This window comes from Salmo trutta, chromosome 33 (genome assembly GCF_901001165.1).
Source record: "Salmo trutta chromosome 33, fSalTru1.1, whole genome shotgun sequence".
Lineage (NCBI taxonomy): Eukaryota > Metazoa > Chordata > Actinopteri > Salmoniformes > Salmonidae > Salmo > Salmo trutta.
In genome coordinates, this window is record NC_042989.1 from 42455429 (window position 1) to 42480858 (window position 25430).

Sequence of the window (25430 nt, forward strand, 5' to 3'; positions counted from 1 at the left end):
CCTCTGTCTCTGTCTCCCTCTCCCTCCTCTCTCCTCTCCCTCTCCCTCTCCTCTGTCTCCCTCTCCCTCCTCTCTCCTCTGTCTCCCTCTCCCTCTCCTCTGTCTCCCTCTCCCTCCTCTCTCCTCTGTCTCCCTCTTCCACTCCCTCCCCCTCCCCCTCTCCTCTGTCTCCATCCCCTCTCCCCTGTCTCCATCCCCTCTCCTCTGTTTCTCTTTCCCTATCCTGTGTCACCCCAGGATGTCCTTTGAGGACTTCAAGAAGAACTACACTAAGATTGAGATCTGCAACCTGACCCCTGATGCCCTGGAGGACGATAAGATCCACAAGTGGACGGTGTCTGTGAACGAGGGTCGCTGGGTCAGAGGCTGCTCCGCCGGGGGCTGTAGAAACTACCCAGGTAGGAGATGATCCCTGATCTCTAACCCTCTACAGTAGGGCTCCCGAGTGGCGCAGCGGTCTAACGCATCTCAGTGCAAGAGGCGTCACTGCAGTCCCTGGTTTGAATCCAGGCTGCATCACATCCGGCTGTGATTGGGAGTCCCATAGGGCGGCGTACAATTCGCCCAGCATCATCTGGGTTTGGTCCGGGGTAGGCCGTCATTGTAAATAAGAATTTGTTCTTAACCGACTTGCCTAGTTAAATAAAGGTTAAATAAAGGTTAAATAAAGGTTAAATAAAACAATTAATAAAAAGGTTGTTAGAGCTTGTCTGATTTAATGGAACGAATTTTAGGCAACCAATCGCAGCGCTCCAATGGATAGTAACTGTTGTCGAGTCTGACATCTCGAACAAGCTCACGTTTGAGTTTTCTTTAAAAAATTTAAAAAAAAGTTTAAATGGCTAAATAATTGAACAGTGCAGCGGGGGGGGGGGTACTTGCTACTGGAATTCCTGAAATTCAGAGCCAGTTGGAGTATTTCTTGAATCTGAAATTATACTTTTGTTATATTGTATCCTAGTTCAGCTGGTTAGCTAGCTCTCAGTCTCATTGACCACCAAACGTTGTTTACGCTAGCTAGCTAGCCACTTAATATAAATTGTTTAGCCATGTTATTAATAAAACTCCCGTCTGCTGTCGACATACGAGATACAATTTGAGAGCACTAGTTTTCTCGAAAAAAGTGGTTGTAGTGTTGACTGCATGCTGACAGTGAATTCAGAGCCATTCAGTGGCTAAACACACTACAAACCTTAATTTTACCTGGTTTCCGTGAAGCCCGTGTAATGACAACATACTTGAGAGTTTCCTGATTACCAAGATGTAGTCAGTATTAATTACATTTTGTATTAAACACAGTTTGAGATTATTGTGTGGGGATTTCACCAGTGGCTAGAAGGGGGAATTGGGTTTCCTGGGACAATAGCGAAGGGTCAATAGCACTGCAAATCTCCCCCACCTGGCATTACGGCCAGGCTCAATCAAATGTTCCCAAAGTATTTGAAAGAAAAAAAATATTATTTGAAGACAGGTCTAATTTACTCATGTATCGGATTGTCCTCATACGGGGCACCATCACGTAGAAAGACAATGTCCATTGAGTAATGAGGTGTGTTTGATTCTAAACCCTGCCTCTTATGTTACGTAGTCTATCCACAAGGATTGGGTTCTGCAGATTAAGTTCTGCAAGTTCTGGACTACAGGCTACACATAGTAATGTGTATGTGTTTGGTTTTCTGAACCCAGATACTTTCTGGACCAACCCTCAGTACCGTCTACGTCTCCTGGAGGAGGATGACGACCCGGAGGACAACGAGGTGGCGTGTTCCTTCGTGATCGCTCTGATGCAAAAGAACAGACGGAAAGAGAGGAAAATGGGAGCCAATCTCTTCACCATCGGATTTGCCATCTACGAGGTGTCCCCCTGTCAGACATCACACAAAAAAAAAACTGATCTTAAACAATTTGTATTATTCTTTAAAAGGGGCAATCTGCAGTTCAAACAAAAACAAATCACAATTGTTAGTTGAACATTTCAAAAAATGGATGTGCCAGTTGCAGATTTCCCCTTGGCCACATATGTTGGCGACACACATTGTATACATGCGACATTCAGTTGTAAACATAGCTGAGTTTTTAGCGGTGTTTGCTGATCCTGTTTCTGGTGCAAACACAACTCACTCTTCTCTCTGTCTGTCTACAGGTGCCGAAGGAGGTAAGGACAGGAGATGTGGAATGTGTTTGTTTACACGTTGTGGTTTAACTATTCTAATTCATTTTTACCGCCATATTTTTAAACAATGAAAGTTTCTATGGTTAATAGTATGACAACAATAACTAATTCAACACTTTGCTTTCACACTTTTCATACCCAATCTTTCTTCTCCTCCCTCCTCTGTCTGTTTGTTTCTGACCAGATGCACGGAAACAAGCAACACATGCAGAAGGACTTCTTCCTGTTCAACTCATCCAAGGCTCGCTGCAAGTCCTACATCAACCTGAGGGAGGTGACCCAGCGCTTCCGTCTGAGCCCCGGGGAGTACGTGATCATCCCGTCTACCTACGAGCCTCACCAGGAGGGAGAGTTCATCCTCAGAGTCTTCTCCGAAAAGAGGAACACCTCAGAGTGAGTGAGAGAGCTGGGTGGTGGTGGAGCGCAGAGGGAATATGGGAATATGTCTAGTCCCCCTGGGAAAAGCAATGTAAGGCCATAGTGGAGCGGTTTAGGATTATATTAACAGTATGGCTGGGGGTTGAAACGACCGCAGATAAACGGCCTGTGCACTGCTATTTCCTTTTTAAAGCAATTTCTCAGACGTTTTTTTCTGGGATCACGTTGTGTCGTTGTAAAAACAGAGGATCCCGTTGTTTTTAAAGAGTATATCACCTTTCAAAAGTAAATCGCAGTGCACAGGTCGCTTATCTGCATTTGTTTGAATCCCGGCCCATGTCTCACACTTCCTTGGACACTGGTTAACTATATATAGATTTGCAAATATGTGATTAATATATTCCATTCTAGTAACTTAATTACAATCTTAGTAATAGTATGGGATAGGAAATGAGTCTTTGTTATTTCCAGCTTCTCAGGTGTTTTACGTTATCTGGCCCAATGTCTATGATGGGTTAAGCAATGTGGGTGGGTTTGGGTTGTTGTTAGGTTGTGTTGCTGTCAGCTTAGAGTGCCCCTTTTGGGGAGGGGTGCTGGTTGGGGTTATGGGGGTGGGGGTGTTGGGGTCAGACCACCCACGACAAACTATTTTAACGGCAATTTGATTTGTAGAGCTGGAAGGAATCGGCCCCAGTTCGAAGCTGTTATGGAATCTTTTTTAGGACAAGCGACTTCAGATTCCGGCATGTTCCGGTAAACATTTTATTTCAGTATTAAAATAAACATCCTGCTCTGCCTCCAAACATCCCGAAACAACCTTCACCCTAGAATACAAAAGCTCCTAGCTCTGGTGGAAGAGGAGGATCTGAATGTCTGCAACAACTGGAAGAACCTGAAATAAGCTGGAAGAAGCTGAAAGAAGCTGGAAGAAGCTGAAAGAAGCTGGAAGAAGCTGAAAGAAGCTAGAAGAAGCTGGATGAAGCTGGAAAAACATGAATAGAAGCTTCAATCTGAAGAAGCTGAAATATCTGGAAGAAGCTGAAAGATCTGGAAGAAGCTGAAAGAAGTTGAAATCTGAAAAAGCTGTAAAGAGATATGACAAACTAGATTATGGACAGGTTTCCCGGACAAAGATTAAGTCTATTCCTGAAAAGCAACAATCAATAGAGAATCCCCTTAGATTACAAAAAAAAAATCCAGCATTTGGCTTCATCTGTGTCCAGAAAACCAGCCCTATGAGTTTTAAGATAACAGTCAGTCTTTTATTTAATCTCAGTGGGAGTCACTGTTTTCGTCCATTTTTAAGGAAACATCAGGTAGTACAGTAGGTTATATAATCAAATTGTATAGGTATTGTCTGCCATATCTAGCCTGTGGCGAGAAGTCTGTTGGGCCTAATGCTCCTCCAGAGTAGATATGACCTGAACATGTACTAACCTATTTGCAATATCTTTAATTTAAGCCTACTAGAAAGTGTGTGCCCTCAGGCCTGGAGGGAAGCAAAAGTAATTCCACTTCCTAAGAATAGTAAAGCCCCCTTTACTGGCTCAAATAACCAACCAATCAGCCTGTTACCAACCCTTAGTAAACTTCTGGAAAAAATTGTGTTTGACCAGATACAATGCTATTATACAGTAAACAAATTGACGACAGATTTTCAGCACACTTATAGGGAAGGACATTCAACATGCACACCACTTACACAAATGACTGATGATTGGCTGAGAGAAATTGTTAATTTAATAAAAAGATTGTGGGGGCTGTTTTATTAGATTTCAGTGCGGCTTTTGACATTATCGATCATAGTCTGCTGCTGGAAAAACGTATGTGTTATGGCTTTACACCCCCTGCTATAATGTGGATAAAGAGTTACCTGTCTAACAGAACACAGAGGGTGTTCTTTAATGGAAGCCTCTCCAACATAATCCAGGTAGAATCAGGAATTCCCCAGGGAAGTTGTCTAGGCCCCTTACTTTTATAAATCTTTACTAATGACCTACCGCTGGCTCTGAGTAAAGCCAGTGTATCTATGTATGCAGATGACTCAACACTATACACGGCAGCTACTACAGGGACTGAAATGACTGCAACACTCAACAAAGAGCTGCAGTTAGTTTCAGAATGTGTGGCAAGGAATAAGTCAGTCCTAAATATTTCAAAAACAAAAAGCATTGTATTTGGAACAAAACATTCACTAAACCTCAAACTAAATCTTGTAATAAATAATGTGGACATTGAGCAAGTTGAGGTGACTAAACTGCTTGGAGTAACCCTGGATTGTAAACTGTCATGGTCAAAACATATTGATACAACAGTAGATAAGATGGGGAGAAGTCTGTACATAATAAAGTTTAGTCACACCTGGACTACTGTTCAGTCGTGTGGTCAGGTGCCACAAAGAGGGACTTAGGACAATTGCAATTGGTTCAAAACAGGGCAGCACGGCTGGCCCTTGGATGTACACAGAGAGCTAACATGAATAATATGCATGTCAATCTCTCCTGGCTCAAAGTGGAGGAGAGATTGACTTCATCACTACTTGTATTTGTGAGAGGTATTTACATGTTGAATGCACCGAGCTGTCTGTCTAAACTACTGGCACACAGCTCAGACACCCATCCATACCCCATAAGACATGCCACCAGAGGTCTGTTTAAACTACCAGCACACAGCTCAGACACCCATGCATACCCCACAAGACATGCCACCAGAGGTCTCTTCACAGTCCCCAAGTCCAGAACAGACTACGGGAGGCGCACAGTACTACATAGAGCCATGACTACATGGAACTCTATTCCACATCAGGTAACTGATGCAGCAATAGAATCAGATTTAAAAAACAGATAAAAATACACCTTATGGAACAGCGGGGACTGTGAGGCAACACAAACATAGGCACAGACCCATGCACACACACGATAACATGCACACTATGCACACACGTACACGGATTTTGTATTGTAGATATGTGGTAGTGAAGTAGGGGCTTGAGGGCACACACTTAGTGTGTTGTGAATTCTGTAATGAATGTAAATTGTATAACTGCCTTAATTTTTGCCGGACCCCAGGAAGACTAGCTGATGCCTTGGCAGCAGCTCATGGGGATCCATATTAAGTACAAATACAACTGTACTGAAACTAAGAGGCCAGAGAGACGAAGGAATGGCACCTCAATTAGACATTTGGCAAAAAGAAAACAAGTTGTCAAACATCTCTGAAAAAATATATGTAACAGCTGGTACACTAACATATTTCCTTACAGCTCGTTGTGAGGTGGTAGGTGTGTTGTGCAATATTACTGTCATTTAGTTCAATGCTATTGGATAATGGATCATAACAAGGCTTTAGACCATAAGGCTTTAGACCATAAGGCTTTAGACCATAAGGCTTTAGAACTATAAGGCTTTAGACCATAAGGCTTTAGACCATAAGGCTTTAGAACTATAAGGCTTTAGACCATAAGGCTTTAGAACTATAAGGCTTTAGAACTATAAGGCTTTAGACCATAAGGCTTTAGAACTATAAGGCTTTAGACCATAAGGCTTTAGACCATAAGGCTTTAGACCATAAGGCTTTAGAACTATGCCAGTTTTAAGAAAACAGTATAATTCCATATGATTGATGTTGCAACATTACAGTTCCTAACAGTATTCAGAGATGTACTGTATAGACATTTAGGAATAGCTGGAGATGGGACATGTGATGAAATAACATGTTATTAGGATGTTGTAGAGTTTGGTTCTCTGTTAGAACATGTGGTCCAGATGATGTCAACTCTGCTGGTGTCACCATGGTGACTGCTGTTTGTTGGTTTCTAATCAGGGAGATAGAGAACAGGATCGAGGCTGACCATCCAGTGGTGAGTTAGTTCTCTGTCTGTCGTTCTGTCAGCGTCATGTATCTATCTGTCTCACAGTCCACAGCCCCACTTCCTGTCACAGTCCACAGCCCAACTTCCTGTCACAGTCCACAGCCCAACTTCCTGTCTCTGTCTGTCATTCTGTCAGCGATCATGTATCTATCTGTCTGTCTCACAGTCCACAGCCCCACTTCCTGTCACAGTCCACAGCCCCACTTCCTGTCACAGTCCACAGCCCCACTTCCTGTCACAGTCCACAGCCCAACTTCCTGTCTCTGTCTGTCGTTCTGTCAGCGTCATGTATCTATCTGTCTGTCTCACAGTCCACAGCCCCACTTCCTGTCACAGTCCACAGCCCAACTTCCTGTCACAGTCCACAGCCCAACTTCCTGTCACAGTCCACAGCCCAACTTCCTGTCACAGTCCACAGCCCAACTTCCTGTCACAGTCCACAGCCCAACTTCCTGTCACAGTCCACAGCCCAACTTCCTGTCTCTGTCAGTCAGTCTTCTCCAGTCTCTATTTTTTCACCATGGCTTGGATTATGGTTAATAATAAATAAACAACAGAATTTTGTATACTTTTTTGTTTCGATTTTTACGACGCCTTTCGAAAGGGAAATTGGCCCGATATTATCTCAATGAGAAATGACATGAAAACGACAGTATTCGTTTTTTCGGTTTTCATTTTTCAGAAGTGTATCTGCTTCAGACACTTTGCCCCTCCCTCCCTCCCTCCCTCCCTCTCTCTCTCTCTCTCTCTCTCTCTCTCTCTCTCTCTCTCTCTCTCTCCCCTCCCTCCCTCCATCCTTCCCTCTCTCTCTCTCTCTCTCTCTCTCTCTCTCTCCCCTCCCTCCCTCCCTCCCTCCCTCCCTCCCTCCCTCCCTCCCCTCCCTACCTCTCTCTCTCTCCCTCCCTCCCTCCCTCCCTCCCTCCCTCCCTCCCTCCCTCCCTCTCTCTCTCCTCTGTGTCGTCTTCTCCTTCTCAGCCGGCCCCAGCCAATGCAGGGGAGGAGAGTGAGGAAGACCAGCAGTTCCGGAGCATCTTTCAGCAGATAGCCGGGGATGTGAGTACGGGGAGTACAGGGAGGCCAGTGAGGCCAGTGAGCGCTTGGGGGAGTGTGAGTATAGTGCTGGGGGTGGGTGGTCAAAACCAATGTGCTCCCAATCTAGGGCCGAGATTCAATCCGATCTGCATTAGATCCGCGTTGTAGCGCGCTCGACATGTCTAAGGTCATTTCCGATTGAGCCGACATATGCAGCATTTACCGTGAACGCAATCTCCGCGAACACGGGAAACGTTGCCTTTAAAAGCGGTCTGATTGAATCCCGGCCTATATTTCCTATGTCATGCCAACTGTATTTCTGCCATATTACCGTTGTTACCGGACCTGGGTTCAAATACTGTATCTACGCTTCGTTTAGCTTGCCTGATGCAATGAAACCAATGAAATTGTCCCAAAAGTGGAAACTGCCACTCCAGGTAGGCTCAATCAACCGATTTTAAAAGTAAGTATTATACAAAGGAAAACAAATACTATTTGAACTCAGGTCTGGTTATAAAAATGAATTTGATTAGGTTATTTTATCATGTAAGGATGCTTTCAGACATCAATAGATTAACTACGGAAGCCCTGAATTATCTTGTTTGAACGACTTAGTGAAAACACCCCCAAAATCATTAGAATATATTTAAAAAGGCACACCTGTTAACTGAAATACATTCCAGGTGACTACTTCATGAAGCTGGTTGAGAGAATGCCAAGAGTGTGCAAAGCTGTCTTCGAGGCAAAGGGCAAAGAATCTCAAATATAAAATATATTTTGATTTGTTTAACACTTTTTTGGTTACTACATGATTACATATGTGTTATTTCATAGTTTTGATGTCTTCACTATTATTCTACAATGTAGAAAATAGTAAAAATAAGGAAAAACCCTTGAATGAGTAGGCGTGTTCAAACTTTTGACTGGTTCTGTATATATGTTCAAACGAGATACTGAGTTGTTCAAATTAGATTTGTTTTTCCCCCTTGGGCTTCAGGGCTTCCGTAGATTAACACAAAAAATGAATTCCAGTTTAACATTAAAAGGTAAAATCCCCATCAGATGATCTCCATGTGTCCTTCCTCTCTCACAGGAAATGGAAATAACCGCCAACGAGCTGAAGAATGTCCTCAACAGTATCGTCTCCAAACGTAAGACTAAAACTACAGTTTATTACAGTCTCTTTCTGTATATTATCATTACAGAAGGGCTTCCGGAGGGATCCATTCTAGGACCTGTTTTCTTCGCCGTTTACAGTGGGGTCCAACATTATTGACATTGATAAAGATGAGCAAAAAACACTCTATACAATATATAATTCAAATACTGAGCTAACATGTATGCACATTTTTTGGGCTTAAATGGTATTATTTTATACTAATACAATTGCTCAGAGAAAGATATTTTGTTTATCAGGTTAAACAATACCTCTCAAAAACAAGTAGGGGTCAAAATGATTGGCACACCTGTGTTCAATACCTCCCCTTTCCAGGATAACGGCACAGAGCCTTTTGCTAAAACGTTTTATGAGATTGGAGAACACATTGGGAGGGATCTTAGACCATTCCTCTTTACAGCATCTTTCAAGATCCTTGATATCCTGAGATGGACTGCCCTCTTCAATTCCAACCACAGGTTTTCAATTGGGTTCAAGTCCGGAGACCGAGATGGACCATTGCAAAATGTGGCCAATTAGCCATTTCTTTATGAAATTTTGATGTGTGTTTGGGGGTTAATGTCTTGCTGAAAGATCCACATGTGGCCAAGTTTCACCCTCTTGGCAGAGGCAGCCAGGTTTTTAGCTAGAATGACGTGGTACTGGGTAAAGTTCATTGACTTTTGCTTATCTTCATCACGGGTCTCAATAATTTCGAACCCCACTGTCAATAAATCATATTCACAAATATTGACTGTCTGGTCCCCAGAAGAGTTTGGAAACACTGTCCTGAATCTCCCTCTCTCTCTCTCTCTCTCGCTCTCTCTCTCACACAGAGACAGATACAGATTATTCTATGTTGTTATTCTCCCATTAATCACCTACAGCATAGTTTCCCAGCCCTCAACTGGGTCCACCTGCGACCACAGATAGTCCACAGTTTTGTTCTAGCCCTGCACACCAGATTAAAATAGGTAATGGTTTGTTGGTCATTTTGTTAATCCTCTCTTTCTCTCTCCAACAGATAAGGACCTGAACACGGAGGGTTTTAGCCTGGAGAGCTGCAGGAGCATGATCTCTCTCATGGACGTATCCTCTGTATCTGTGTTGTCTGTAGATAGAACACAACCTGCAGAGACCCTCCCAGGTCATGTTGTGTTGTCTGTAGATAGAGACCCTCCCAGGTTGTGTTGTCTGTAGATAGAGACCCTCCCAGGTTGTGTTGTCTGTAGATAGAGACCCTCCCAGGTTGTGTTGTCTGTAGATAGAGACCCTCCCAGGTCAGGTCGTGTTGTCTGTAGATAGAGACCCTCCAGGTCAGGTTGTGTTGTCTGTAGATAGAGACCCTCCCAGGTCAGGTTGTGTTGTCTGTAGATAGAGACCCTCCCAGGTTGTGTTGTCTGTAGATAGAGACCCTCCCAGGTTGTGTTGTCTGTAGATAGAGACCCTCCCAGGTTGTGTTGTGTTGTCTGTAGATAGAGACCCTCCCAGGTCAGGCTGTGTTGTCTGTAGATAGAGACCCTCCCAGGTCAGGTTGTGTCTGTAGATAGAGACCCTCCCAGGTCAGGTTGTGTTGTCTGTAGATAGAGACCCTCCCAGGTCAGGCTGTGTTGTCTGTAGATAGAGACCCTCCCAGGTCAGGTTGTGTCTGTAGATAGAGACCCTCCCAGGTCAGGTCGTGTTGTCTGTAGATAGAGACCCTCCCAGGTCAGGCTGTGTTGTCTGTAGATAGAGACCCTCCCAGGTCAGGTTGTGTTGTCTGTAGATAGAGACCCTCCCAGGTTGTGTTGTCTGTAGATAGAGACCCTCCCGGGTCAGGTTGTGTTGTCTGTAGATAGAGACCCTCCCAGGTTGTGTCTGTAGATAGAGACCCTCCCAGGTCAGGTTGTGTTGTCTGTAGATAGAGACCCTCCCAGGTTGTGTTGTCTGTAGATAGAGACCCTCCCAGGTTGTGTTGTCTGTAGATAGAGACCCTCCCAGGCTGTGTTGTCTGTAGATAGAGACCCTCCCAGGTTGTGTTGTCTGTAGATAGAGACCCTCCCAGGTTGTGTTGTCTGTAGACAGAGACCCTCCCAGGTCAGGTTGTGTTGTCTGTAGATAGAGACCCTCCCAGGCTGTGTTGTCTGTAGACAGACCCTCCCAGGTCAGGCTGTGTTGTCTGTAGATAGAGACCCTCCCAGGCTGTGTTGTCTGTAGACAGACCCTCCCAGGTCAGGCTGTGTTGTCTGTAGATAGAGACCCTCCCAGGCTCGTCAGGACACCAAGATGTTTCACAATTTTGTTGTAGCCCTGAACTAGCTCACCTAATTCCAGTGGTGTAAAGTACCTAAGTAAAAATACTTTAAAGTACTACTTAAGTCGTTTTTGGGGATTTCTGAACTTTACTATTTATATTTTTGACAACCTTTACGTTTACTTCACGACATTCCTAAAGAAAATTATGTACGTTTTACTCCTTGCATTTTCCCTGACACCCAAAATTACTCATTACATTTTGAATGCTTAGCAGGACAGGAAATGGTCCAATTCACACACATTGTACTTTGTGATACTTAAGGATGTTTTAGCAATTACATTTACTTTAGATACTTAAGTATATTTGAAACCAAATACTTTTACTCAAATAGTATTTTACTAGGTGATTTCCACTTTTACTTGAGTCATTTTCTATTAACAAATCTTTACTTTCATTCAAGCAAGACAATTGGGTGCTTTTTTCCACCACTGCCTAATTTACTTAGTCAAGGTATGATGATTAGCTGGCAATATATAATAAGCCATTTAGCAGACTCCTTGATCCAAAGGGTGTTACAGAAAATTACAAATGTATTAACCAGGGTTCATGAGCTAAGGGAGTGTAGAAACAGGTTAATCTGAGCTAAGGGAATGTAGAAACAGGTTCATCTGAGCTAAGGGAGTGTAGAAACAGGTTCATCTGAGCTAAGGGAGTGTAGAAACAGGTTCATCTGAGCTAAGGGAGTGTAGAAACAGGTTCATCTGAGCTAAGGAAGTGTAGAAACAGGTTAATCTGAGTCAAGGGAGTGTAGAAACAGGTTAATCTGAGCTAAGGGAGTGTAGAAACAGGTTAATCTGAGTTTAGGGAGTGTAGAAACAGGTTAATCTGAGCTAAGGGAGTGTAGAAACAGGTTAATCTGAGTTTAGGGAGTGTAGAAACAGGTTAATCTGAGCTAAGGGAGTGTAGAAACAGGTTCATTTGAGCTAAGGGAGTGTAGAAACAGGTTCATCTGAGCTAAGGGAGTATAGAAACAGGTTAATCTGAGCTAAGGGAGTGTAGAAACAGGTTCATCTGAGCTAAGGGAGTATAGAAACAGGTTAATCTGAGCTAAGGGAGTGTAGAAACAGGTTCATCTGGGCTAAGGGAGTGTAGAAACAGGTTCATCTGAGCTAAGGGAGTGTAGAAACAGGTTCATCTGAGCTAAGGGAGTGTAGAAACAGGTTAATCTGAGCTAAGGGAGTGTAGAAACAGGTTAATCTGAGCTAAGGGAGTGTAGAAACAGGTTCATCTGAGCTAAGGGAGTGTAGAAACAGGTTAATCTGAGCTAAGGGTGTGTAGAAACAGGTTAATCTGAGCTAAGGGAGTGTAGAAACAGGTTAATCTGGGCTAAGGGAGTGTAGAAACAGGTTCATCTGAGCTAAGGGAGTGTAGAAACAGGTTAATCTGAGCTAAGGGAGTGTAGAAACAGGTTAATCTGAGCTAAAGGAGTGTAGAAACAGGTTATTCTGAGCTAAGGGAGTGTAGAAACAGGTTAATCTGAGTTTAGGGAGTGTCGTAACGTTGTATTGATTTAATGTGACGACTGCTGCTCGTCGAATGATTAACGATTTATAACTACGTGACTAAATGAATCAGGTAATTATTAAATCATTAACCGGGGGGCACCATGGGAAAATTGGTTTTATTGAGTTTATTTCCCAAATGAACTCAAAGAATATCAGAATATCGATTTTACAACAGTTGCTAATCAATCAATATCCTCTACAGTCTCATTTTGAATGTCGCATAATCCGGGAATCTGCACAAACCCGAGTCCCACCAATGAGTCCGTACCACACCAATTGAGTTGATTATTTATTTGCTAACAAGCTAAAATGATAATATAAGATACACAAACACACAGTCTAGGTGTCACGGTTGTCGTAAGAAGAAGCGGACCAAAGTGCAGCGTGTGTGTCATTCCACATTTTATTTATACTGTGAAACTATGCGATACATACACATAAACTAAAGAATGAAAAAACAACAAACCGTGACGCAGAGTTGAAACATACACTCTCCCATAAACCCAGGTGGGAAAAACACTTACTTAAGTATGATCAACAAATAAGAGACAACGAGGACCAGCTGCCTCTAATTGGAGAGCATCCCAAACAAAACCCAACATAGAAATACAAAACTAGAACACGACAACATAGAAAAACTAAACTAGAAAACCCCCGTCACGCCCTTACCTACTCTACTATAGAAAATAACAGCTTTCTATGGTCAGGACATGACACTAGGCTATTGATTAGAACTTAATACAACGAAACAGGTCCCTAGTGGGCCAACACAATATGACAGGTGTTACAGAAAATGGGGATTTAAAAGAGAGAGAGAGAAAGAGAGAAAAGCACACATGGGTACGTTTGTAAACTAGGCCTTTACCCGGACTGCCATCTCTTATGGACTGCCATCTCTTATGGACTGCCATCTCTTATGGACTGCCATCTCTTATGGACTGCCATCTCTTATGGACTGCCATCTCTTATGGTCTGCCATCTCTTATGGACTGCCATCTCTTATGGGTCAGAATATAATGATGTAATTACGTGTCGAAGGTCTCCGACGGGGTGTCTCTTCGTGGACGAGTTTCTGCTTCTCTGACGGCGCACTTCTATGGTTACAGGGTGTAACTCTCTGGTTGTCCTCATGATGTCAGTGTCCTTTTGGCTTAGTGGTCTGTTTCCTCGCCCTTGTTCTGAAAGGGGTCTTTTGAGAACAGCCAGCCCTGTAGCTCAGGGCTCACAGCGTTACGTTAAACGGACGTTAAACGGGTGTCCTGACTCTCTGTCGTCACTAAAGATCCCATTGTACTTATCGTAAGAGTTGGGGTGTTAACCCCGGTGTCCTGCTAAATTCCCAATCTGACCCTCATACCATCACGGCCACCTAATCATCCCCAGCTTACAATTGGTTAATTCATCCCCCTCCTCTCCCCTGTAACTATTCCCCAGGTCGTTGCTGTAAATGAGAATGTGTTCTCAGTCAATTTACCTGGTAAAATAACGGTAAAATAAAATAAAAAAAACAGCGTAGGAATGAAAGCAGTGTAGACACACAATTCGATGGAGAGTGGTGACCGTGTGGTCCTGCTTGAATTCCCCCTTTTAGACGCAGCTACTCATCCGTAGCATAGATAGATAAAATGTTCCTTTGTCTTCAACCTCGTGTTGCGTTTTGAGGTTGCTGACCACTCAGACCTTAGCTGCAGCTCAGGGTCACTTAGTCTGATATGTTAATTCTTAACTCACATGTTTTATACCCTCGGGTCAGAAATGGCCGTTTCCGCCTTTAGGGCAATTCTCTGGGCGTAACAAGTTACGAGGCAAGGTCTGGATTTTACTAGTTACGAGGCTGGAGGTCTGGATTTAACTAGTTACGAGGCTGGAGGTCTGGATTTAACTAGTTACAAGGCTAGTTACCAGGCTGGAGGTGTGGATTTAACTAGTTACGAGGCTGGAGTTCCAGATTTTACTAGTTACGAGGCTGGAGGTCTGGATTTAACTAGTTACGAGGCTGGAGGTCTGGATTTAACTAGTTACAAGGCTAGTTACCAGGCTGGAGGTGTGGATTTAACTAGTTACGAGGCTGGAGGTCTAGATTTTACTAGTTACGAGGCTGGAGTTCTGGATTTAACTAGTTACGAGGCTGGAGGTCTGGGTTTTACTAGTTACGAGGCAAGGTCTGGATTTAACTAGTTACGAGGCTGGAGTTCTGGATTTAACTAGTTACGAGGCAAGGTCTGGATTTAACTAGTTACGAGGCTGGAGGTCTGGATTTAACTAGTTACGAGGCTGGAGGTCTGGATTTAACTAGTTACGAGGCCGGAGGTCTGGATTTAACTAGTTACGAGGCCGGAGGTCTGGATTTAACTAGTTACGAGGCTGGAGGTCTGGATTTAATTAGTTACGAGGCTGGAGGTCTGGATTTAATTAGTTACGAGGCTGGAGGTCTGGATTTAACTAGTTACGAGGCCGGAGGTCTGGATTTAACTAGTTACGAGGCTGGAGGTCTGGATTTTACTCAAATCCAATTTAGACAACTAACTTCACATTTCATCTTTACCAAAACATTCTCTTTGATCTGGACATTTTCTACACAACGTACAAAGTATAAACATCAAACACATATTAGGAAAACTCTTAAAGTTACAATGTTTTCGTTATAACGTCGTTCTTTAACTTTTAATAACATAACAAAAATGACATTCATTTTCATATTCCATCTATCGCCATGACCACCATTGTGGCTGACGAAAACCCCCTTGTCCCAAAGTCCATTTATTGCATGTTTTAATGTTCTGAGGCCGATTCTCCATAATGAGAGGACAAAGGAATTTTGTCTGCTGCCTTAGATTTACAATGGTGTGAGGGGTCATAAAACCCCCCACATCTTCCTGTCCCTGGAGATCTCTTCCCCTCTGCTGGGTGTGAGGGGTCATAAAACCCCCCACATCTTCCTGTCCCTGGAGATCTCTTCCCCTCTGCTGGGTGTGAGGGGTCATAAAACCCCCCACATCTTCCTGTCCCTGGAGATCTCTTCCCCTCTGCTGGGCGTGAGGTGTCATAAACCCCCCCATCTCCATACCTCTCCATCTCTTCCCCTCTGCTGGGCGTGAGGTGTCATAAACCCCCCCATCTCCATACCTCTCCATCTCTTCCCCTCTGCTGGGCGTGAGAGATCTCTCTGTAGGATTGCGGTCCACGGTAACCTGATCCGAACAGGCCAGTCATGACAGGAGTGTAGAAACAGCTTTTTTTTTTTCTAAGCTAAGTGACTGTTTGTTGAAATGGTTGATTTTTGAGTTCCCATGTGTCGCCCGTCATTGTTGTCTTAACTGCAGCTGTCTAGATGGACGGGACTGGCAGACTCAACCTGCAGGAGTTCAGACATCTCTGGAACAAGATCAAACAGTGGCAGGTGACAATGCTGTTCTTCTTCCTCTTAAGAATGTTTCCCCCTTTATCTCTCACTCCTTTTATTTAAACTCCCAAATGTCACCGTAGACGTAGTCAGATGTATAGATTTACATCCGCTCTGTTTCTTTAGGGAATTTTCCAACACTATAACTCGGATCAGGCTGGTAGCATCAACAGCTACGAGATGAGAAATGCCGTCAACGATGCAGGTAAGAGAAATCTTTAGTTGTGTTTACCAGGTTTATTGAATAGAATAAAATCGTCAGGTGGATTGGATCCCCGTCTCAGCAACTACAAGGAGATGGAAAGATGTGTTGTTTTGTTTTAAAATGTGCTGTGGCCATGGTAACTGAACACTCCACAGCCTAATGTGTCTCTCCAATATCTCCCATCTCTAACGGTCTTTTGACTGTTCAGTTATGTGTCTCCAATATCGCCCATCTCTAACGGTCTTTTGACTGTTCAGTTATGTGTCTTATGTCTAATATCGCCCATCTCTAACGGTCTTTTGACTGTTCAGTTATGTGTCTTATGTCCAATATCGCCCATCTCTAACGGTCTTTTGACTGTTCAGTTATGTGTCTTATGTCCAATATCGCCCATCTCTAACGGTCTTTTGACTGTTCAGTTATGTGTATTATGTCCCGTTCAGGCTTCCGTCTCAACAATCAGCTCTATGACATCATCACCATGCGTTATGCCAACGAGGGCATGAACATCGACTTTGACAGCTTCATCAGCTGTCTGGTCCGGCTCGAAGCCATGTTCAGTAAGTCAAACACACACACCTCACCTTCATCAGCTGTCTGGTCCGGCTCGAAGCCATGTTCAGTAAGTCAAACACACACACCTCACCTTCATCAGCTGTCTGGTCCGGCTCGAAGCCATGTTCAGTAAGTCAAACACACACACCTCACCTCATCGCTGTATTACACTGGTCCCAGATCTGTTTGTGCTGTCTAGTCCATTCCTGGCCATTGGCATGCAGGTCTGGTTACTGTACATGGTGATGTAAAAAAGGGCTTTACATTTGAGTTGGTTTGATTTATTTGACATTTAAAAACACAACTCATCCACATGTATATAACACACAACTCATCCACATGTATATAAAACACACAACTCATCCACATGTATATAAAACACACAACTCATCCACATGTATATAAAACACATTCACAGTAAATGCGGAAAACACAACCAAAAGTAAAAAAAAAAAAAAAAAAAATGTATTTCCATTTTGGTTCTCTTAATTATATAAATCTTTGATTTATTAATTGATTCATTACATGGGGTTTGTTTGCAGGGGCATTCCAGGCCTTCGACCAGGATGGAGACGGTACGATCAGACTCAGTGTCTTGGAGGTAAGGATATGAACATAATGAGTAATAACATGTTATTACTACCGGCCTTTGGGCCTGTGTCAACTAAAGATGTTATCTTATTGCCCATTGCTTTCAATGGTGCGCTCACGTTCAGCTCGCAGCTTATCCGTAACGGAGCGTTTAGCTGGTGGGTGGGGGAGTACCCTGTCGACACAGCCCCTTTACTGCACAGGTATAAGGACAACAACCGTGTTACCAACTTAACTGACACTACCTATCTATGTTGTGTTACCAAATTCAGCGGTTCTCAAACTTTTTTGGGGGTTCGGGGACCCCTTTCGTGACAGCAAATTCATAACCAGAACACAACTCAAGGGAGATTAAAAAAAAAAAAAAAAAAGCTGTTTTAACTATGATTTCGGCAGTGCATGACCGGACGAACCAAGTCTCGTGCGCTGGGAAGGAACATTTTAAAGGTCCGCCTCTTGGCAATCTGAGAGAAGTTTTCTACACATTTTGCCATGAGGCAGAGATAAAACTTTACGGTTTCAAAGCTTAAATTACATTTATGTTTGAGTAAATACATGTTGGGGAAATACAAGAAGTATTGAGTTAAACAATGTATAATTGGTGGAGTACTGTGGATACCAATATCCCTGTGAGCCTCCCAGGCCCATGTTGCCCAGGATTAAGAATTTACATTGTATTGCATTGAACACTGAACAAAAATATAAATGCAAAATGAAGTGTTGGTCCCATGTTTCATGAGCTGAAGTAAAAGATCACAGAAATTATGAACAAAGCTTATTTATCTCAAATTTTGTGCAAACATTTGTTTACATCCCTGTTAGTGAACATTTCTCCTTTGCCAAGATAATCCATCCACCTGACAGGTGTGGCATATCAAGAAGCTGATTAAACAGCATGAACATTACACAGGTGCACCTTGTGCTGTGAAAGGCCACTCAAAAATGTGCAGTTTTGTCACACAACGCAATGCCAGAGATGTCTCAAGTTTTGAGGGAGTGTGCAATTTGGCATAATGACTTCAGGAATGTCCACCAGCGCTGTTGCCAGAGAATGGAATGTTCATTTCTCTACCATAAGCAGCCTCCAACGTCGTTTTAGAGAATTTGGCAGCCCAAACGTCCGCACAACAGCAGACCACGTGTAACCACGTCAGCCCAGGACCTCAACATCTGGCTTCTTCACCTGCGGGATCTGAGACCAGCCACCCGCACAGCTGATGAAACGTGAAGAGCACACTTCTCCAGCATGCCAGTGGCCATCGAAGGTGGAACATTTGCCATATTGATGTTGGTTACGATGCCGAACTGCAGTCAGGTCAAGAACCTGACGACGACGACGACGACGATGACGATGGTTTCTGACAGTTTGTGCAGAAATTCTTCGGTTATAGCTGTCCGGATGGCTGGTCTCAAATGACGAAGAAGATGGATGTGGAGGTCCTGGGCTGGCGTGGTTACACATGGTCTGCTGTTGTGAGGCCGGTTGGACTGCCAAATTCTAATAAAACGACGTTGGAGGCGGCTTATGGTAGAGAAATGAACATTCCATTCTCTGGCAACAATCAAAACTTGTGGCATCGTGTTGTGTGACAAAACTGCACATTTTAGAGTGGCCTTTTATTGTCCCCAGCACAAGGTGCACCTGTGTAATGATCATGCTGTTTAATCAGCTTCTTGATATACCACACCTGTCAAGTGGATGGATTATCTTGGCAAAGGAGAAATGCTCACTAACAGGGATGGAAACACATTTGTGCACAAAATTGTAGAGAAATAAGCTTTTTTGTGAGTATGGAACATTTCTGCAATCTTTAATTTCAGCTCATGTTCCGTTGTATATTTTTGTTCAGTGCATATAGAGAGATCTGATTTGTTCAGTGCATATAGAGAGAGATCTGATTTGTTCAGTGTATATAGAGAGAGATCTGATTTGTTCAGTGTATATAGAGAGAGATCTGATTTGTTCAGTGTATAGAGAGAGATCTGATTTGTTCAGTGTATATAGAGAGAGATCTGATTTGTTCAGTGTATATAGAGAGAGATCTGATTTGTTCAGTGTATAGAGAGAGATCTGATTTGTTCAGTGTATATAGAGAGAGATCTGATTTGTTCAGTGTATAGAGAGAGATCTGATTTGTTCAGTGTATATAGAGAGAGATCAGATTTGTTCAGTGTATATAGAGAGATCTGATTTGTTCAGTGTATAGAGAGAGATCTGATTTGTTCAGTGTATATAGAGAGAGATCTGATTTGTTCAGTGTATATAGAGAGATCTGATTTGTTCAGTGTATAGAGAGAGATCTGATTTGTTCAGTGTATATAGAGAGATCTGATTTGTTCAGTGTATACAGAGAGAGATCTGATTTGTTCAGTGTATATAGAGAGAGATCTGATTTGTTCAGTGTATAGAGAGAGATCTGATTTGTTCAGTGTATATAGAGAGATCTGATTTGTTCAGTGTATACAGAGAGAGATCTGATTTGTTCAGTGTATAGAGAGAGATCTGATTTGTTCAGTGTATATATAGAGATCTGATTTGTTCAGTGTATATAGAGATCTGATTTGTTCAGTGTATATAGAGAGAGATCTGATTTGTTCAGTGTATATATAGAGAGATCTGATTTGTTCAGTGTATATAGAGAGAGATCTGATTTGTTCAGTGTATATATAGAGAGATCTGATTTGATCAGTGTATATAGAGAGAGATCTGATTTGTTCAGTGTATATATAGAGAGATCTGATTTGTTCAGTGTATATAGAGAGAGATCTGATTTGTTCAGTGTATATAGAGAGAGATCTGATTTGTTCAGTGTATATAGAGAGAACTGATAATACTCCTCTATGTCTCACCTCTATGTCCTAACTGATAATACTCCTCTGTCTCTCCTCTATGTCTCTCCTCTATGTCTCTCCTCTATGTCCTAACTGATAATACCCCTCTATGTCTCTCCTCTATGTCTCTCCTCTATGTCCTAACTGATAATACTCCTCTATGTCTCTCCTCTATGTCTCTCCTCTATGTCTCTCCTCTATGTCTCTCCTCTATGTCCTAACTGATAATACTCCTCTATGTCTCTCCTCTATGTCTCTCCTCTATGTCTCTCCTCTATGTCTCTCCTCTATGTCCTAACTGATAATACCCCTCTATGTCTCTCCTCTATGTCCTAACTGATAATACTCCTCTATGTCTCTCCTCTATGTCCTAACTGATAATACTCCTCTATGTCTCTCCTCTATGTCTCTCCTCTATGTCCTAACTGATAATACTCCTCTATGTCTCTCCTCTATGTCTCTCCTCTATGTCCTAACTGATAATACCCCTCTATATCTCTCCTCTATGTCTCTCCTCTATGTCCTAACTGATAATACTCCTCTATGTCTCTCCTCTATGTCTCTCCTCTATGTCTCTCCTCTATGTCTCTCCTCTATGTCCTAACTGATAATACTCCTCTATGTCTCTCCTCTATGTCCTAACTGATAATACTCCTCTATGTCTCTCCTCTATGTCTCTCCTCTATGTCCTAACTGATAATACTCCTCTATGTCTCTCCTCTATGTCTCTCCTCTATGTCTCTCCTCTATGTCCTAACTGATAATACCCCTCTATGTCTCTCCTCTATGTCTCTCCTCTATGTCTCTCCTCTATGTCCTAACTGATAATACTCCTCTATGTCTCTCCTCTATGTCCTAACTGATAATACTCCTCTATGTCTCTCCTCTATGTCTCTCCTCTATGTCCTAACTGATAATACTCCTCTATGTCTCTCCTCTATGTCCTAACTGATAATACTCCTCTATGTCTCTCCTCTATGTCCTAACTGATAATACTCCTCTATGTCTCTCCTCTATGTCTCTCCTCTATGTCCTAACTGATAATACTCCTCTATGTCTCCCCTCTATGTCTCTCCTCTATGTCCTAACTGATAATACTCCTCTGTCTCTCCTCTATGTCCTAACTGATAATACTCCTCTATGTCCCTCCTCTATGTCCTAACTGATAATACTCCTCTGTCTCTCCTCTATGTCTCTCCTCTATGTCCTAACTGATAATACTCCTCTATGTCTCTCCTCTATGTCTCTCCTCTATGTCCTAACTGATAATACCCCTCTGTCTCTCCTCTATGTCCCTCCTCTATGTCCTAACTGATAATACTCCCCTCTGTCTCTCCTCTATGTCCAGTGGCTCCAGTTGACCATGTACGCCTAGATTTCCAGAAAGGTCTTCTCAGCCGGTCGGCCTCTCTGGTGACACCCACCCAACGTGAAGAACAGAGGCGGACTACCAGCATTTACCTCAGTCGTGACCGTGCCAGACCGAAGAGCTAACCCTGCCAGTACCACATCCACCACCTTCTTCCTGTTCACCTCACGGCAACCCTCAGTCCTCACAATAGACTGCTACTTACCAGTCCATACTACTCCATCACATCCTTCATCTCTCTCTCTCTCTAATCTACTCCTTCCCATCTCTCTCTCCCTCTAACCTTCCCTCTCTCTCTCCCTCTAACCTTCTCCTTCCCCCTCTCTCTCTCCCTCTAACCTTCTCTCTCTCTCTCTCTCCCTCTAACCTTCTCCTTCCCTCTCTCTCTCCCTCTAACCTTCTCTCTCTCTCCTTCTAACCTTCCCTCTCTCTCTCCCTCTAACCTTCTTCCCTCTCTGTCTCCCTCTAACCTTCTTCCCTCTCTCTCTCCCTCTAAACTTCTCCTTCCCTCTCGATCTCCCTCTAACCTTCTCCTTCCCTCTCTCTCTCCCTCTAACCTTCTCCTTCCCTCTCTCTCTCCCTCTAACCTTCCCTCTCTCTCTCCCTCTAACCTTCCCTCTCTCTCTCCCTCTCCCTCTAAACTTCTCCTTCCCTCTCTCTCTCCCTCTAACCTTCTCCTTCCCTCTCTCTCTCCCTCTAACCTTCTCTTTCCCTCTCTCTCCCTCTAACCTTCTCCTTCCCTCTCTCTCCCTCTAACCTTCCCTCTCTCTCTCCCTCTAACCTTCCCTCTCTCTCTCCCTCTAACCTTCCCTCTCTCTCTCCCTCTAACCTTCTCCTTCCCTCTCTCTCTCCCTCTAACCTTCTCCTTCCCTCTCTCTCCCTCTAACCTTCTCCTTCCCTCTCTCTCCCTCTAACTTTCTCCTTCCCTCTCTCTCCCTCTAACCTTCTCCTTCCCTCTCTCTCTCCCTCTAACCTTCCCTCTCTCTCTCCCTCTAACCTTCCCTCTCTCTTTCCCTCTAACCTTCTCCTTCCCTCTCGATCTCCCTCTAACCTTCTCCTTCCCTCTCGATCTCCCTCTAACCTTCTCCTTCCCCATCTCTCTCCCTCTAACCTTCTCCTTCCCCCTCTCTCTCCCTCTAACCTTCCCTCTCTCTCCCTCTAACCTTCTCCTTCCCTCTCTCTCTCCCTCTAACCTTCCCTCTCTCTCTCCCTCTAACCTTCCCTCTCTCTTTCCCTCTAACCTTCTCCTTCCCTCTCGATCTCCCTCTAACCTTCTCCTTCCCTCTCGATCTCCCTCTAACCTTCTCCTTCCCTCTCTCTCTCCCTCTAACCTTCTCCTTCCCTCTCTCTCCCTCTAACCTTCTCCTTCCCTCTCTCTCTCCCTCTAACCTTCCCTCTCTCTCTCCCTCTAACCTTCTCCTTCCCTCTCTCTCTCCCTCTAACCTTCTCCTTCCCTCTCTCTCTCCCTCTAACCTTCTCCTTCCCTCTCTCTCTCCCTCTAACCTTCTCCTTCCCTCTCGATCTCCCTCTAACCTTCTCCTTCCCTCTCTCTCTCCCTCTAACCTTCTCCTTCCCTCTCTCTCCCTCTAACCTTCCCTCTCTCTCTCCCTCTAACCTTCTCCTTCCCTCTCTCTCTAGGTCTCAGGTTTCTGTCATTTCCTCTCCTAACCATGTCGATTCCCCAGTATTGCTGAAACATCAGTCTCTTCTGAATCGGCAGTCTTTTTAAAATTTATTTACAGAACCCCCCCCCTCCCCCCTTACCACATGTACAATTCTTTCACTCAGGCAACACACACAACCTCTCTTTTTCTGTCATGATACCTCACAAAGCCACTTCTTCACAATCCATCAAATATCCATATTTTTAAATATTCACTGTTTCATTTCTCTGGGAAAATCTGGACCTGGCGTTCTAAGCCTTTCGCCTGCTGTGTAATCCAACCCTCCCCTATACTACCTGATGTAATATGTTTCCCACCCGATATCAACCCTACCCCAATGTGAAGCTCTGCCAAGCCTCGTTCTCCACATCGCTCCAATGAAAGACCACAGTTCTCTAATGGACAACGGATGAAATGGAGACGTGTCGGAAAAGGACCAGTGCTTCTCTTTCCTTCAGTTTCAGGCTTCCTGATCCAGAACCAGCCAGTCGGTCCGTGGGAACCGGAATAATCCCCCTATCAGGTTCTGAAACACTGATACACAGATTCTACAGAAAAGTGTCTGTGGAATCTGTCGGTCCTACCACTGGACCAATGAGACTGACACAGAACAGACAGAACTGGCCAAGAACACTCCTCCTCCTTACCCTCCGCTGTATGACCAGGACCAGTTAGAAGCCTCCCTAGCTCCTCCTCCTCCGCTGTACGACCAGGACCAGGCAGAAGCCTCCCTAGCTCCTCCTCTTCCTCCTTACCCTCTGCTGTATGACCAGGACCAGGCAGAAGCCTCCCTAGCTCCTTCGCTGTACGACTAGGACCAGGCAGAAGCCTCCCTAGCTCCTTCGCTGTACGACTAGGACCAGTTAGAAGCCTCCCTAGCTCCTCCTCCTCTGCTGTACGACCAGGACCAGGCAGAAGCCTCCCTAGCTCCTCCTCTTCCTCCTTACCCTCCGCTGTATGACCAGTACCAGGCAGAAGCCTCCCTAGCTCCTCCGCTGTACGACCAGGACCAGTCAGAAGCCTCCCTAGCTCCCCCTCCTCCGCTGTACGACCAGGACCAGTCAGAAGCCTCCCTAGCTCCTCCGCTGTACGACCAGGACCAGGCAGAAGCCTCCCTAGCTCCTCCGCTGTACAACCAGGACCATGCAGAAGCCTCCCTAGCTCCTCCGCTGTACGACCAGGACCAGGCAGAAGCCTCCCTAGCTCCTCCGCTGTACGACCAAGCAGAAGCCTCCCTAGCACCTCCTCTTCCTCCTTACCCTCCGCTGTACAACCAGGACCAGGAAGAAGCCTCCCTAGCTCCTCCGCTGTACGACCAGGACCAGGCAGAAGCCTCCCTAGCTCCTCCGCTGTACGACCAGGACCAGGCAGAGCCTCCCTAGCCTGCTGAAGAGCTCCCTACAGGGTGGGTTCAACGTATGAAGACGTGAATATGACTATGGGTTGGACTGTTTTTCTTGTGGTTTCATACTAAAGCTTCGGTCAAATGAGTGTAATGCATTTTTAAACATTTTAACCCAATAAATAATTGTGTAGTTATTGGTTGGTCTGCTTGTACTTGTTGTTTTCAAGTGAATTCGAGGTTATTTCTCAAAAACAGTCAAATCTGTGTAAATTAGCTAAACCGCTGTTTGGTCAGAATCCTTTTAATTCAAGACATTCTTATCAAGCACATACACAACTAAAACAAGAGGCTTGTATTATGTTGCAAATATATATTTTTTTCTTTATTTCAAGGTTTGTTTCATTTGATAACATTTTCTTATAAAATATCTGTAGCACAACCGTCGGCAACAACTTAATAAATTTATCATAGAAACTCAGGAATGTCAGATTAAAGGACCAGAGTGTGTTTTGCCTCAGATAACAGGGGAGGAGAGAAAAGGGTTTTACACGTCTGTAGGTATCTCTTCCTAAAGAAGAAGATCTCTGTAGAGATTACAGGTTGAACAGAGAGACCTCAACAGCCCCCCGTGTAAAACCCGGAGCTGCCCACTACACGGATCAGGAGTCACAACCACTAGATCATTGGTTGAACATTCTTTCACATTGATTCAAAATATAATTACATGTGTGTTTTCATAGAATAACAGATTTTTTTTTTAAACGTCATGATGCATCAGTTTGGTTTGTGTAATGTTGAGTGTTTTCTGAGGTTTAGCTTGGTTGGTTTGTGTGTGTTGAGTGTTTTCAGAGGTTTAGCTTGGATGGTTTGTGTGTGTTGAGTGTTTTCAGAGGCATGGGAATTGGATCCTGATTCTGTTCTTCAATCTCTTCAACCCCTCAACATACCGCCTCTATACCATCTTCCTCTCTACACAAACGGCTATACTTCAAAACAACCACTTACTGTGGGATAGCCTCACTGCTCTATTTAAACAATCACTTACTGTGGGATAG

At 43.9% G+C, this 25430-nt stretch overlaps 2 protein-coding genes across 2 annotated transcripts in view; both read left to right on the top strand.

Annotated features, from left to right (window-relative positions):
* Positions 1–21602, top strand: part of LOC115173034 (calpain-3) — a 51084-nt gene extending 29482 nt beyond the window's left edge. The window contains exons 9-21 of the mRNA XM_029731007.1: positions 238–398; positions 1687–1856; positions 2144–2155; positions 2358–2566; positions 6374–6410; positions 7398–7475; positions 8548–8605; positions 9635–9699; positions 15743–15811; positions 15941–16019; positions 16463–16579; positions 17117–17175; positions 21346–21602. Coding sequence (XP_029586867.1) covers positions 238–398; positions 1687–1856; positions 2144–2155; positions 2358–2566; positions 6374–6410; positions 7398–7475; positions 8548–8605; positions 9635–9699; positions 15743–15811; positions 15941–16019; positions 16463–16579; positions 17117–17175; positions 21346–21372 — 1141 coding nt within the window. The 3' untranslated portion in view covers positions 21373–21602. The remainder of the gene's footprint in view (positions 1–237; positions 399–1686; positions 1857–2143; positions 2156–2357; positions 2567–6373; positions 6411–7397; positions 7476–8547; positions 8606–9634; positions 9700–15742; positions 15812–15940; positions 16020–16462; positions 16580–17116; positions 17176–21345) is intronic.
* A 1837-nt stretch (positions 21603–23439) lies between these two features.
* Positions 23440–24569, top strand: LOC115172177 (extensin-like). Its single transcript, XM_029729332.1, has 3 exons — positions 23440–23517; positions 23888–24355; positions 24398–24569. The coding sequence occupies exons 1-3, from the start codon at positions 23440–23442 to the stop codon at positions 24410–24412; spliced, it is 561 nt and encodes a 186-aa protein (XP_029585192.1). The 3' UTR covers positions 24413–24569.
* The last annotated feature ends 861 nt before the right edge of the window (positions 24570–25430 follow it).